The sequence below is a fragment of the Cyprinodon variegatus genome, unplaced genomic scaffold (genome assembly GCF_000732505.1).
Source record: "Cyprinodon variegatus isolate N-32 unplaced genomic scaffold, C_variegatus-1.0 Scaffold34, whole genome shotgun sequence".
NCBI lineage: Eukaryota > Metazoa > Chordata > Actinopteri > Cyprinodontiformes > Cyprinodontidae > Cyprinodon > Cyprinodon variegatus.
Window position 1 is genome coordinate 2,193,990 of NW_015150487.1, and position 15,678 is coordinate 2,209,667.

A 15,678-nucleotide genomic window follows, 5' to 3' on the forward strand; every position below is an offset into this window, starting at 1 on the left:
GAAGATCTCTCTAGTATTAAAAAATTCTTATAGTAATTGTAATTATTGATTATGATTTAGACAAGATTTCTTAAAGCTTTTATTCTTTTTCAGCACTAAAATGTTTCGCAACACCTTCTAAGGTTTGGTGTCTTTGTGAAAGGATCGAGGCCAAAGAAAGACTATCAGTGCTGGAAAAATTGATATCAAATCCTGCATCCGTGTAGCCTTTCAAGGTCGCTAAATTGAATCTATTGGGATGTTTAGAGGATGTCTACGTTTTTTATGATGTTTGAATTTTTTTTGTCACAAATTCTCCATATCAGAAGCAAAGGTTACTCAGGGACTGATAAAAGTTAAAGTTTGCTTCTGGCTGTCATGAGCTTACCTTCTCCTTACAAAAAAAAAAAAAGGAAGATATTTCCTCTGGACCAACTACAGGTTGGCACCAAGGTAGAACCAGCAGAACTGAGCCAAAGAAAGTGTTTACTGCGGTTGAAACAGAACTGCTGCTTAGAAAGCACTGCCAGTTAGGCATTTGGATTAGTTTGTTTAAATAAACTCAGTGGTACTCAAAAGTATCTGATTACTAGAAACATGTTTACATAGTGATGTGCTGCGACTGTAAACATGTCATAGTCAACAACCAAAAGATGCTAACTGCTCAGTTCTTGATCATTGCGACTCTGCAATGAGGCTTTTTAATATTAGAACGTCTGACATACAGTAAAAGGTTTCAACACTCTAATTTATCTATATGACAAAAAGGAATCAGAATTACCTTAAAGACTAATGAAGAGGCTCAGGAAAGGAAAGTTCTTTAGATTCACTAAAAATTATTCTTGTTAGAGCTACCTTTCCTTTTTGGATGTATAGATAGCAGTCACATGTACAGCATTGCAGTGAATTTGTTTAACAATGAAGCCAAGTAGAATAATTGCTGAATACAAGTCATTTATATACCAGGTATCTATGTCATTTTTTTTATAGCTTTAAAGTAAAAAGGCAAAAAGGAAAAGGAGATTAAACACGTTGCAATTCTGGGCAACAGCTGCTAATTATGGGCAAAGCAATGTGTGGTTTAGGAGGTCAATCTATTCACTGCAATCACTACATGCAATATTATTGATGTAGCCCATTATAAAATATCTTCTTTGCAAAGTGCTGGTTCAGCATAGGTTCTGTATCACCTCTGGTCTGCTTCATTCCATTTCAGCCTGTATAACTGCAAACGTAGGCTTTGAAATAGCTCCTGTCATGACTTTTAGTTTGACTTTGTAAGCTTATAAAACAGCTCTGACATTTTCAATTTTTGATTTTCAGGATTACTGCAGTGATATGTAGATCCAAAACAACAGACTTGGAGTTAATGTACAAAATAAGAGTAAAATAAAGCAAAACTCAGTGTGAGGAACTGAAAAAACAAAAAAAAAGGCACAGAAACCAACTAGTTAAGTGAGAAATAAAAAAAAAAGTTACTGCTTTCTATGGGTGGCTGCGATGCTGTTTCAATCAGAATTTGTAATACATATTTTCAGGGAACTAGATAAATGTTTTAAAGAGGTAAATATCTACATGGGCCATATTTTATGATTTGTGCATACCAATTATTTATTCCCCATCAGAAAAAAAACATGTCAATATTTAAGGCATTGTTGAATTTTAGTCTCCTCCAAAGTTAGGAGAACTTGAGTGAAGCTGTTCTACTGCAGATTAAGAAATTGATTTCAAATTTTCAAATGGTACAAGTAAAGATTGCAGGCTTTGGCAGACTTTTGGGCCTGTAATGGTTTTTATTCAACACAAACCATACCGAATAAGAAATGTCATCTCCACCTAAAAATATTTGCAAATTTGGCTAATTGGCAACAATTATTTTTTTGAGCAGAGAAGATAGTAAAGCTGGTGTTCTTCTCTCATCCCAGATGCAGGAGATGGCTATGCACCACCACCACCACCACCAACAGCAACACCATCACCAGCACCCTGACGCCGCTCATTATGATCCTGCCCGTAACCACCACATGATAAACAGCTCACCTCCGATACTGCCCAATCCCATGAGTGCACTGTCTCAGCTAAACCCTCAGGTCAGCCGGAGCGCACTGCCTCATGGTTCCCCCTCGCCTCCTGGGAGTAAATCAGCCACACCCTCCCCTTCAAGCTCCAATCAGGAAGAGGAGACAGATCCTCATTCGAAGGTACTGATGTGGCTTCTCTGAAGATGGAGGCAGGGGCTTGTCTGAGATGGCTTAAAGACAACTACAGTTAGATTCTAATATAAATTGTCAGGGATTTTTGATAGTTTCCCTGGAGCTGAATTTAAAACTGTTAAGTCATTTCTATGTGTTTCCAACTGTTTTACAGAGCATAGTTTTATTTTGACATGGTTCAGCCCCTTTTCCATGTTTGGTTGGTTGTTGGTGAAATCTTAAAAACACACACTTAATATTCTTTATAAAAAGAGCCCTGAGAGATTTTCTGACATGTTTGGATATTTGAAGAAAATACTTTACCTGTGAAACATGATAAAAGTGATCTGTTGTGGAAGATAGGTGTTACTTAGAAATTTAAAGGCTTCATTGGTAAACCCTATGTTGAAAAGGAAAGCCAGTTAGACTTTTACAGTTGATGATTCTTGTACTGGATTGAAAGCAGTCTGCAAACAAATAAAAAAATAAACATCCAGCTGTATTAAAAGTAGTCTACAAGCATGTGACATTTAAAACAACTTCCAGCATTACCAGGTCTGACCATCCATGCAACTTCTGTCTGAAAGCAGACCCTAAACTGCTAAAAGAATTCTTCAAAAACACTCAGATGCAATTTTGGCTTACAGAAGGCTTCTGCTACATGTCTATACAATCAGAAACAGATTGCACATGTTTAACTTTTATTGTAGATATGCAAGAAGGAAACCTTTGCCCTACAAAAAAAACAAAAAAAACACAAAGACCAGACAAAAGTAGGCAAAAGACAAAGTAGCAAAGATTGTGAGATTTTTCGAAGAATATAAAAAAAGATATTCCAGAACTAATAAATAAAAGATATGTTTTTTAGAAGGAAAAGGACAAGTTTCACATAAACCTAGTACAGCGTTGGCAGTGAAAGATTGTCACGCAAACTGTGATGCACTGAGGTGGATGTGTCATGGTTTGGAGATGCATTGCTGTATACCAGGCCTTTTAACCACAATAGAATTCTGCCATTTATCAGGGTGAGCTTGAAGAAAATTTTAGACTATCTGTTAAAACAAAAATAAGCTGAAAAAGAACTAGGCCCTGCAACATGACCCCCTAGAAAATACTAGTGAGTCCATCAAGACCTGGCTCAGAATTGAGAAATAGGAAAGTCCCTTACTGAGTCAAAGTTAAGATCCTCAGACTAGTTATTATATGTTGGGGTGTCCTAAGTTCTTGCTCAACTTCAAAGTACATTTTTTTTGGTATCTTTGGATCAATGGGTTACAATCTATATATTCCTCACAACCTGTAATTCAATTGAATTCTTTTTAGAGCTATAAAAGATCAGAATGTCAATCTTTCTATAAAGAACTAGATATTCAGTGGGTTATTCTTATTTTTTCTTACAGCACAAAATGTGAACAATGTTTGTTTTTTAAATCAATCACTTTTTTTCATCAATTTTCCCCGGTTCTGATCTCCACTGTTGCTCTAAATCCATGTTCAATTATAGTCTTTTTTTTAATGTCTTCATGCAAGCTGTACTTTAACTTGATTATGCATCCTATTTTACTTAAATTTTATTAATTTAATGAGTAGGAATTCAGATTAGTATTTCACTAATTTCTCCACCTCATCAATGTTTCAGATTCATCTCATTTTAGCTGCCAGTTCATAGTGCTACAATATAAGTAAAGTAAGTAAAGGGGATGCTTTAGTTCAAGAAATATATTTCTAGTCCTATACATCTCTGCTGGGCTTCACAGGGCGCATGCGAATAAAAATGATTACCATCTCTTCTATCAGTAAGTAATTCCATTTGCTCTCTCCAATTCATTCTGAGACCACATCAAAGCCAGAGCAGATACATCAGACGATTTAAAATTCCCTTCAGCCCAGGCATGAAAAGTCTGAATTTATGACTTGCTGAGCAACTGCAAAATAAAGATTTGAAAAGGTCTGATAAATTCAACTAGCACATGATATTTCTGACAGAGTGTCATAGGAGAAAAAGAAAAGACGGTTTGCTGTCAACTAGCGCCTCCGTTTGAAAGTGCTCTTGTCAGTGAATCATTACTGCAATATTCAAATGTTGGTTATTGAACTGAGCAATCAAATTATAGAGGTAATTAGGTTTATATGCTTCACCTGGACCCAGCGTTACAACCATTCATCAGAGGTGTAATTATTCATTTGCTGAAGATTTTTTTTTTTTTTTTTTTTTTTTACAAGAAATTGGTAAAATGAAATAGTTTCAGTATCAATAAGCTATTTCTTGGTTGTGTGTGCACTGATTGCCTTCCAGATAACTGGTGAAAAACGACCATCTTCCGAGATGATGAAACCCAAGCCCAAGCCCCAGAAGAAGAAGAAGAAGAAGGACCCTAATGAGCCAACTAAGCCCGTGTCGGCCTATGCCTTGTTCTTCAGAGACACCCAGGCAGCCATCAAAGGACAGAATCCAAACGCAACCTTTGGAGATGTCTCCAAAATAGTTGCCTCCATGTGGGACGGACTTGGAGAGGAGCAGAAACAGGTAAAAATCTGAAAACTATGGCTATTCACTAGAAATGGTGGTATGATTAGGATCACTTTCCTGCTAGATGATAAAGCCTCTCTTCCTGTTTCTAATCTTTTGCAGCCATTAAAAGATTTTCTTCCAGGATCTTCCTTTTATTAGAAGCTGCATAATTTTTCTAATTAGCACTGACCATTTCACATACCACCAATACGTTTTATCTGTAGCTTGATGTGCAGCTCTGGTTTTCCTACACACATACAGACCCTGTCTTTGTGGGTAATCTTTTTTTCTAGCGCAATGCCATTTGGCCCTGATACCCGACACCTGGCTGTGCAGCATTGGCCGATACTGTATCGATACCATCCGTTTAAAATTGATGTCCGTGTGTAGGGCTGGGTATTGTTAAAAAATTTTCGGTTCCGGTACCAATACCGATACCTTCATTTCGATACCGGTTCCTGAACGATACTTTTTTCGATACCAGTTTTATAAAATAAAAAAAATAAAAAGAAAATTACACAACATAAAAAAGTACAAATCTTGAGTTTTATTTTAAGCTCTGATTTTTCCATTTACATTTTTCCTCTTACATAAAAAAAAAAATTTCAGTGTCTAATATTCACTGTTACATTGTGAGGACCTTTTTACTTAGCAGTTTTCCTTTAGAAAAATTACCATGTCTGACAAACATGCCCGTTGAACGGGATCTTACTGACAGTGCACCGCTGGTATGTGGGGGTCTGAGCGGCTCCGACAGAAATATTGGACTGCAGGATGAACTGACTGCACTGATTAAGTTTTCAGGTGGATTTTCCCACTTAAAAACATAATAAAATTACTTTATTCCCACTGATCACAGCAAATATAGCTGCAAGGCAAATAAAGGATAGAGTTGCTCCGCCCAACGTGCGTCAGACACACTTTTCAACCACGCAGCCAGAGCAGCAAAGCTTCTTCAGCCGCGCGTCAGAAGCTGGTACATGCAGCAAAAGGGAAGCAGCAGACGCGATTTTGCTGCTCTTGCTGCGTCAAGTTTGAAAGCAGCATGACTCACTCCGCTCTGGCTTTTCTCTGCCCACGGGCTGCTGAGAGGAGGATGGTGGCGCTGGCTGCGGTCCGCTCTTCTTGCAGTCAAACACCGAGCAACTTTCTGCTCTTAAATTGTTTCCGTGCACGATGTATTGCATTGCGCACTATTAGCATCAGTCTTAATAAAGTGAAGCCGCACTTTTGACCTGGGGGGCATTTTAAAGGGGTTCCACGACGCTCGCAACCAGTTCACAACAGATACACCTGAACCCTGGCTGTAGGCGTGACCACCTATGTATTTTTCCTGGATGACGCAATCATGTTAAGTGTTACAGCCAATCACCGAAACTTGGTACCGAAAGACGAGGCATGTTCCGAAGCATTTCGGTCGGTACCATAAAAGAACCGAAGTTCGGTACCCAGCCCTATCCGTGTGTGTGTATATATGAGGAACGGCTTACTACTTGGATGTAAAATAATTGCCATCATGACTTTGTCAAGCTGCTGCCTACCTTTGTGAAGCAGGAAAAAAAAGACTAACATAAAGTGAATCAAGTAGAACTTTTTATTGCCTACCTGGAATGGGTGACAGTAGTTCAATAAACTTTTGGCTCTCAAAATGGTATCGATGCCCTATTTGCTATACCAATAGCACCATTTTAGTGCTGTATTGGGACCCCGCCTGATACTGGTATCGGTATCGGTGCAACACAACTTTTTTCCAATGATTGAGCACTGCAACAGGACAAAACTTTATCACTCTTTTTCATGCCACGTTTCTGGCATTCATGATGCTCTTCGCTCTCTAATGTTGTCTAACACCTTTCCAGAACAGACATGTTTATACTGTGATTCAATTAAACATAGAAGTATTTTTACTAATTAGGTACTAGATACCTTCATTCTGGATTTTTAGAGGAGATCAGACTAAAATGTAAACCTGACTTGACAAATTCTAATTGTGGATGTAACCTGACGATGTGAAAAACCTGAGCGAGTTATGGATTTTAGTTTGATGAACTCGTTAAGCTTAGAATTGAATAGACATTAATGATAGTAGGCCCATCATATAGGTTTCAGCTTACTAACTAGTTACTATTACCACTGAATCAAAGATAATTAGAATGTTTACGGTTCATTTTTCAATTTTTTTTTTAATCTGCCAGTTGTTTATTTGCTAAAACTATACAAAGTAATGTATTTTTGAAGTAAAACTAACAAGCAGCATTTGCACCGATTTAGATTTTAACTGCTGTGCATTAAAACAGCTTGCAGAACCATGAGACTTGACACATTTCTTTATTCATAGTCACATTTGAGCTTTTCGTTCTTGTTTCATATGTTTATTTATTGATCAGGCATTCACAATCAGTGAGGTTTCAAATGTTCTTATTGAAGGAAGCGAAACATTGTTTTTAGACATCAGCGGCGTCGGTGTAATCATCCTAATTCATTTTTATTACATCCCGACCTGTGCATATGAAACTGCCTTAACATTTACTGCATTTTATTGATTCCCACAATGGAGCACAGTTTCAATTTCATTTAAACATTCCAGGCCAATAGAGCTGAATAGGTTTCTGTGTGTTTTGTGGTAACAAATGATAGTGTGAAATGAACGGAAAACGAGACAGTCTGATGATCGTGCGCAGACTCATATTTTTAGAATATCCAGTTGAAGGGAACATCCTATTGGATGTCAAATAAAAGCACCTGTCTTCATGACAAAGTGCAGCCCATTCTCCTCTGCGCCCCTCTCCAGCATGTCTTTTTCTCTCCTATCCACAACTGCTTTATACGCTGGACTTTGGAGGCCGGCTGTCCCTTTTATTTGTAGTTAATTTTTGCCACCTTCGCCAGGGCTCTTCACCATGAATCTTCATTTCGCCACTGACACCCTTGAATGTGAATTCCTCATTTCCTGTCCTTTTATTTATATCTGTTGCCTGGTGATTTGATCATGCTGGGAATACAAGATTAGCAATTGCCTTGCCCTTGGTTTTCCCTCAAGGACATCTGCTCCAGAAATGTTATTGTTTGTGCTTCTTAACCCTTGGTGTCCTGGTAGTTTTTTAAACTCTTTAGATTTTCTGTTCTTATCTCACATAATGCAAATGCATAACCCTTCGTAGGAAGACAAAAAAAAAGGAACAGAATTGCAAACAAGTAGTACACCAGTAAAAATACTCAATTTAGTGTGTCACTCCACAGCTATTATCTTTATTTGTGCATCATGTGTTTAATTAGACGTATTACTCCACTGAACACGTAATGAACTTTACTTAATGATTCATTATCAAGTGAAATAGAGTTCTCTGTCAGGGTAATAACCCTGTGATTGCCTTAATTATTGCAAAAGACTACGACTGTCATTTAACCTTACAACATCATGTGATAGATCAACACAATGGAGAATATGATTGAAAAGGGTAACAAAAAGTGTCTTAAGACTGTCTTAACATTACAACTATAAATTTCTTTAGGAATAAAAAGAAAAAAAAGTGTTATGTGCATGTGTAGTGTGCATATACATGTATATATATATAGCTATACATATATATATATATATATATATAGCTATACATATATATATATAGCTATATATATATATATATATATATAAAAATATAGCTCTTCATAATAAGCCAAGTTCATGCCAGATTATTTTTGAGAACATACATTTTGGACTTTGACTAGGCCATTTTTACAAATAAATATGAAATCAAAGAAACTGAGCATGGAGTACTTGTAGGGAGTGCGAGTATGTTCCTATGTTGCTCTTCAGTAAAGTATCCAAGTAAAAAATTTAAGAGGTCTGAGGCACTCAGGAAAAAAAGTTATTAAAAGGCCTTTTTTGGTCATGGCTGAAGGAGTAAAAACGTGCCAACATATTTCGGGTAGAGGGGCCTTCGTCAGGGCAATGGCAAAACGTTTGTCAGTCTTTCCTAAGGTTTATTAAATAGACAATTAAAAACAGCTGCTTAGTTAGAGCAGGTAAATGGTCACATGATCAGCATGATCTGCTAATGACAAGAGAGCATTATCCAGACAGATAAAAACTATACACCTTTCTATATAAATAGGACTAGGAAAAAAATCAGTTTACCACATTGAGGGTAAAAGCTGTCAAAGAAAACATTTCTCTACAGGTAGCATGAAGATAAGAGACTACAGGAAACCCCCCAGTACTGTAGTGCCTCGCAGTCCACAAAAAAGATGTAAATCATTGTATCTATGACTTCCTTAAAATATTGAGTACAGAGCACAACAGTCAGTTAGAGATGGTGATCGACTTAAAAGACTCCTGCAAAGAGAATCATTTTGGAACTACACATTAAAAGCTACTGAATAGCAGATTTAAATGGCGAACTTGACTTGTCCACCCTTTTCTGTAGTCTCTTATCCTCATTCTGTCTGGTATCCTGTAGATCAATGTGTTTTTTTTTTTTTTTTGATTTATGGCAGTTTTTACTCTCACTCACATTCTCTCTTTAAAATGTATTTTCTCTCAATCCCATTTATATAGAAAGGTGAATATTCTTTTGATGTCCATAGTGTTTTTATCTCCAAGCCGAAACATGTTACCGCATTTTCATCACATTAGCTATGTACCAATAATGGCTTCCTTAATAACTTTTTTCCTGAGTGCCTCAGACCTCCTTCTACAAATAAATATGCTTTTATCTTAAGCATTCCATTGTAGCCATAGCTGTATGTTTACATCCCATATTTACCTTCCCTTTCCATGACGCAGAAGAGTATTCCAAGAACATAAGCCTGCCATTACTATGGCTTAATTAGAAACCCACAATTTTTTGCTTGCTGGCAAAAAAAGCTGGGCTTTCGTCGTTTCTTATGTCTTGTAGTGACCTGCAAGTCGAACAGCTTATTGCCACTGATCATAAGGACAACTTTTGTTCAGTGAACAATTCATAAAATACAACCTCTTCCACCCGAGCAGAGGTCCTCTGCAGCTTCTCCAGAGTTTTTGGGCTATTGGCGGCTTCTTTGACTGATAGCGTTCTTACACATGTTAGTCAGTGTGTATTGCCATGTCTTGAAGAGATGCATTTGTGCCATTCACTTACCATTTAGTTAATTAAACAGTATCCTCCTATTAGATGTTGGAGGTTTATAATTTTGTGTTGCCTTATATATGTTTACCAAAAAAGGTCCAAATAACATGCACAAATTTGTGTTTGTAACATGTTCATATGTAAAGAAGTTTAATGGGGTATATCTACCATTAATTAAAGTCATTATTGTATATTCAATTGCTCCTGAAAGTGTCATACATGCATAATTATATTTTTCCAGTAACACTACAGTAACATGCATATGTAAGGAAAGCTGTTTATAGCAATTTCTTATTCCTGAAAACATTTCAACATTCAGTTTTAATTTTTAAGCTAACTCTTCCTGATGTGTTTACATATATGTCCAAATGCTTTTTTCTTCCAACATGCGCCTGTCACATCATCTCTGCAGGATTGTTGAGGTGTATTCTTTAATGTCTCAGTCAGACCCTCTGGAGCCTTGCAGGAACACCAGAATGTAAACAGAACCCTTCCCCTACGCTCAGCTTTGTTTTAACTAAATCAGGGCTCCTGTTTCCAATTATCTGTAGCACTCCTTAAACATACCATGCTGCAAAAATTCACATAAATACAATAAAAGAAACTCACGATCGTCTTCTTCTGTAGAAATGAGGAGCATTTTCACTATTGTCATTTGTTTTATTGTGTTTTCTCTGCCTTCTCTGTGTTGTCCAAAGGCACAGCAGAACAAAGACTTATGTTCATTTTTTTTTTCTTTTTCATTATAATTTTTTTCTAGTTATGCAGCTTCAAAAGGGCTGTGCTTTAAAGTGCAAGATCAATGCTTTATTTGGGCTCCATTATTCCACAACATGACTTCATGTAACGGCTGCCCCAGAAACACAAAAGAACATTTTTCTTGTTTTGGTTATTTGAGATTAAGATCAATTTTCAGTCTTTAGAGCAGTGAAAAGGGGGATGAATGATAAATGGATTTGCGTAGGAGTGAGGGGGAAACCTTAGCTTTATTTAATTGAGTCTGTGTTTTGGATTTGTGTACTCTTGAAAGGTCAGAGATCTAAAGAAAAAAACAGACTGTCACTTCATTTAAGATGCATGTTTGGATATTACACTCCTGGCTCAGATATTACCTGCAGTGTATTTTTGTTTTCTTTTATTTCTCCCCCTTTGTAAACCTTATGTTAGTTTTTTGTCTCCCCCTTTTAACCTCTTTTCCATTACTGCATACCATGTCTTTTATCTTAACTACAGTACCGTCGGCAACACCCCCACATCCACCCTCACCTCTGTTTCTCACCAATCGTTCTGTTTTACGTTCGCAGGGTAATCACTCCCATCGGTGTCAGTGGGGCGCAGGGTTATTGTCTCCTGTAATTAACTGGTTATCAAACAAGAACAATTCATTAAGGTACAATTAGGGGGCTAATTCAGATGGGACACCTCTGTGCCGGGATTACTTTGGAGGCATATGCTATCCCCCCTAGCAGCTTTGTTATTTTTAATTCATAGTGACCGACAGTCTTTGACAGCTTTAACCAGTAATGAATCCGCTCACTTCAGAATAATTAGACATCCTTAGGCATAGTAATTTGCCTAAAAGTATCTTTCTCTGTGTAGATCATTAGTTGTGTTAAATTAATTCTAAATCAAGACTGTTGGGAGTAGTTTAGGTTAATAAATGCAAAGCAATTGAGTCTATAAGATGTGCGTAGTCACTTAAAGATTTATTCTGGGAGCTGTTCTTCTTATGATTATTGACTGTAGTTTCAAGTTCGGAGACTTGCTTCATAGAGTGTTGACATTACAGCCACAAAGGTTTTTGTTATAACACAACACAAACCACTGCATATCAGTAAAGTGGAAGGTAAATGACACCTGGGATTCAACATTTTTATCAGAAACAGCTAAAAAGTGTGGCATGCATTTGTCTTTCCCTCAGAACTTATGTAAAAACACTGCAGCAAGTCAAACTTAATCTTTGCATGAATCTCAAGTTATTTTATAGCCACCAAAAAACCTGTTTAAGCCCGGGAAAAATCAGCCTTTAGTGGCAATGGGAACAGCTCACTAACGAGTCTACCCGGGTCAAGCGACTCGGCAAGCAACCCACGTTAAAATCACCTAAGTTGCGATCAGCATGCTTTGGGAACAACAGACCCAGGTTGACCTGCTAAATTACACGATGACTTTCAGTGCAGCGTATGTACGTCACAACATTCTGGTCACGCTGGTTGCTTATTAAATAACAAGTCCGAACAACTCTGCTTGTAATCGAGAATCATGGCACAGCACTGGCAAGATAGAGAGATATGTGAGCTCCTAATAATCTTAGGAGAAGTGGAGATTTGTTTAAATGTACTGTTCTGAGGACAGACAGCAGAGCGAAACAATAGAGAATACTTGGATACGCTCTGGCTTCCATCCATGTTGCTCTCCATTATTTACTTCACAGATTTCAGCAACATCAGCAACGCACACCCAGCATAATGCCGTCTTCAAACACGCAGTGTTGGGGGACCGAGGCAACGCAGCTTGCCAGCAGGGTGTCAGACCCAGCTTTTAGGTTGAATGGAAAAATAGCCAAAATCCGATTGTTAGCGGGTCAACCCGGTTTTGAAAAACATGGATTTTCAGTCTGAAAGTGGCCTAAAAGTGTTTTATGCAAAAGTTAAATTTTCTCCTTCCTCCTTTACATTACCTCTGACCAACTTCTTCATGAACACTGATAAAAAGCATTGCCACAGCCTGATGCTGCCACCATCATGTTTCATTATTGTTTTTTTGGTTTTCCCAGTTATAAAAAAAAAAAAAAAAGAGCAAAAAATAAATTTAAACAAACATATTGCAACCCTGGCTTCTTCTCACCTCAAAGGCCATAATTTGGAAGTTCACAACTAATTCTCCTTTCGACACCCTACCAAAGCTGTAGATCTTTACTCTTCCTGGGTTACCATGGGATAATTGGGTGTCTTTCTCATTACTGCTCTCTTTGTCTGCAGTTTGGGCAGATTCCCATGTGTTTTTAATGGTGAAATGGTGAGTCCTGTTTAGGGCTTCATCAGTTTGAAGGACCTCAAACCACTTTACACTTCATTTAGTCATTTACATTCACACAAAATGGTGGTGAGCTATGTCATAGCCACAGCTACCCTGGCGCTCATTGACAGAAGTACGCAATCCAGGTTAAGTGTGTTGCCCAAGGACAAAACAATTGAGACAGATAGAGCTACGGTTTGACCCGGCAACTTTCCAGTTGCAGGACATTCTCCTGCATCCTACACCACCTATTCAAACCTGTTTAGAAAAAAAGTTTTAATATTTAAATATGTTGAAGTCTGAAGTTTAAAATGGCATTCTTATTTTTTAGATTTTATTAAACCCCTGACATATTGATATAAAACCTGTTTTAATCAAATTGAACACAGGTGAACATTAACTTAATCATAACTTGTTACATTAAATATTATGTAGTGGTATGATAGTTAAGAGAGTTGCATACAAATGCATTTTTTTACTTTGTTTAACTTTAAATAAATTATAATTACATTATTATTAATGGTGTAAGATGACAAATATAAAAAAAGGCATGTGAAGTTTCAGGTTTGGAAGCCACTGTATGTCAAAGCAATAACGATAATACTGTAAATATGGGTGAGAGAGAGGATAAACATGAGCTGTTTGAGCAAGAGATTGTATCCGGCTTCATCCCGCTTTGTTTGCTGTCCTGTTTGTTTGCTTGTTTGTTTATTGAGTGTATGCACGTCAGCGGCTGCCAGCCTATGCTCACTTGGCAACCCATGAATGCTTAATGGTTATTCTACCCCACCTCTCTGAGAAAAGATGACCCTGCCCATGTTGCCACTGACAGTATCTCATAGAAGATCAGTAATTACCCTCTGAAATCACTCACAAAATAACTGTGCCCTCCTTCGTATTAAAATGCTGAGATCTGAGCCTTTATCGATTTGAGGCTGGACTTTCTATCCTTCACTTTTTGCTGTGTGAAAAAGGCAGCAGCAGTTGCACACAGGCTGTGAGTGACATGTGATGACATTAACTTGAATTCCCTGTCTCAACGCATCATTTGAGGTTCATTCAGACGGTTCAAGATTGCCTTTTTGCTAAAGCTGTTTTGAGTTCTTTTATTTTTTTTTCTCTCTCTCTCTCTCGTCTGAGTGATTTGCTTCGACATCAGCTCTGATTAAGAGATGAGCAACAGCCTTAATAGAGAATAACACTGAAAAAGCAGTGCGCAAAGTGACAAACAGGCTCTCACTCCTCGTTTAATTTCTATTTTCATGTTATTGTGCAGAATGTTTCTTGACATTTCATTTTGGGCTGAATTGGATTTTTTTAAGAAGCAAATGATTCATATGCACCGGCATCATTGAATGGGGAAAAAATCCCCTTGACCTGATAATTGTGCAGATTGTGAAGCAAATGCATGTGAAATGCTTTTTGTTTTTTGTTTTATTTTCATTACAGACATGATTCCCAGAGTCTCAAATGCATCAGTCAATGTGGAAAGCTGGGTCATTGCAACCTTTGGTATCAGCTCATAATCAAAAATTGTTGTTGTGTTTGTTCCTGCAGAGCTACAAGAGGAAAACAGAGGCTGCTAAGAAGGAGTACCTGAAAGCCCTGGCCGCCTACAGAGCCAGTCTGGTTTCCAAGGTAACAGCGGGGGTCACATGTTTGATATACATGGGTCAGCTGCAATATAAGGGATAATAAATTAGACAGAATTCCGCTCTTATTCCTATAAAAAGCTTCACGAAATCCAAAGAATGTTTAGTGCATCTTCCTGTAGACATATACAAATGATTATAGATATGAATCTAATGCAAATTTTACTGTCATTATGTAAATATGTAAATACATTTATGAGTGGAGGTAAAAAAAAAAAAAAAGAGAAAGGCTGTATGTGTGCTTAAAAGAAAACAGGGTAAATTAGGCCTAAGACACACCTCAATTTGTAACCTGGGGAGAAATAAAAAGTAATAGTGCAAGTCTACGGGCCTGCTTATCAGCATGCATGTGTAAGAGCAGGAGTGGACATTACCTGTCATTTGCCATCCTCCTGGTGCTTGCTTCTTCCCTGTTGAGCTGCTAATGTGTTGGCTGAGGTTTGCTCACATCCTATTCCCTCACTGTGAAGCAGTTTAAAGTCAAACCATTAAGATTTTCTTCTATCTGTTTGTTTGAAAAATACCAACCCCACATACAAAGCTTGGAAGCAGTTAAAGAGCTCTCTGAACTTCATTTCATATCTGTCTCCATATTGTTCTTCGTATTCAAACCTTAATTACATTAGCATATGCCAAGCTCCTCCTCCTCGCGCTCTCCAGTTCTCCTCCCCCGAATGGGACGCCACACTTCCTCCTTCGCTCATGAGCAGAAAACAAGCACCTTGATTAAGGCATGAATAGTTAATTCATCAGCCTCTTCACTCTGCCATACTTTCTTCTCAAAAGACTATTCTCATCTCTTGTCTTTGGTGCGATTACATATTCAGGGTATCCTATGCAGAGGCTTGATTGATGCCATATGATGGTAGTTGGAGAGTCAAAAGAAAAAGAAAACCTGTCAGACAAAAATAAACATGCAAACCTTCACTGTCTCTCATTCAGGAGAAGCCACTCTAACTGAATGACTGAAGCTCATCCTTCAAACTGACTTTTTTTTTTTTTTGAAATTATAGATGAAGGACTCTTTTCAGAGTGAATTGGAGTTGGTGGAATTGGAGGTAATTAGAGGATCATTTCAAGGATTTACATCCTGTGTGTGCACCTGTTGCCCTTTTGTTTTGTGACATTTGTTAGTTTATATAAGAGGAAAAGAAAAAAAGAAAGTTTGATTGCAACTCACTAAATAGCATTGGCCCTTCCCTTGTAGGGAAATAAAAAAA

General features: G+C 37.6%; 1 protein-coding gene across 5 annotated transcripts in view; it reads left to right on the forward strand.

The window, feature by feature from the left end:
- Nucleotides 1–14,516, forward strand: part of LOC107103089 (thymocyte selection-associated high mobility group box protein TOX-like) — a 109,088-nt gene extending 94,572 nt beyond the window's left edge. For 2 of the 5 annotated variants that reach the window (XM_015402614.1, XM_015402629.1), the window contains 3 exons: nt 1,905–2,180; nt 4,456–4,698; nt 14,364–14,516. In XM_015402614.1, the coding sequence (XP_015258100.1) occupies nt 1,905–2,180; nt 4,456–4,698; nt 14,364–14,501 (657 nt within the window). In that variant the 3' untranslated portion in view covers nt 14,502–14,516. The remainder of the gene's footprint in view (nt 1–1,904; nt 2,181–4,455; nt 4,699–14,363) is intronic. The other 3 variants (XM_015402621.1, XM_015402637.1, XM_015402645.1) reach the window with 3 other exon arrangements.
- Nucleotides 14,517–15,678: the final 1,162 nt, after the last annotated feature.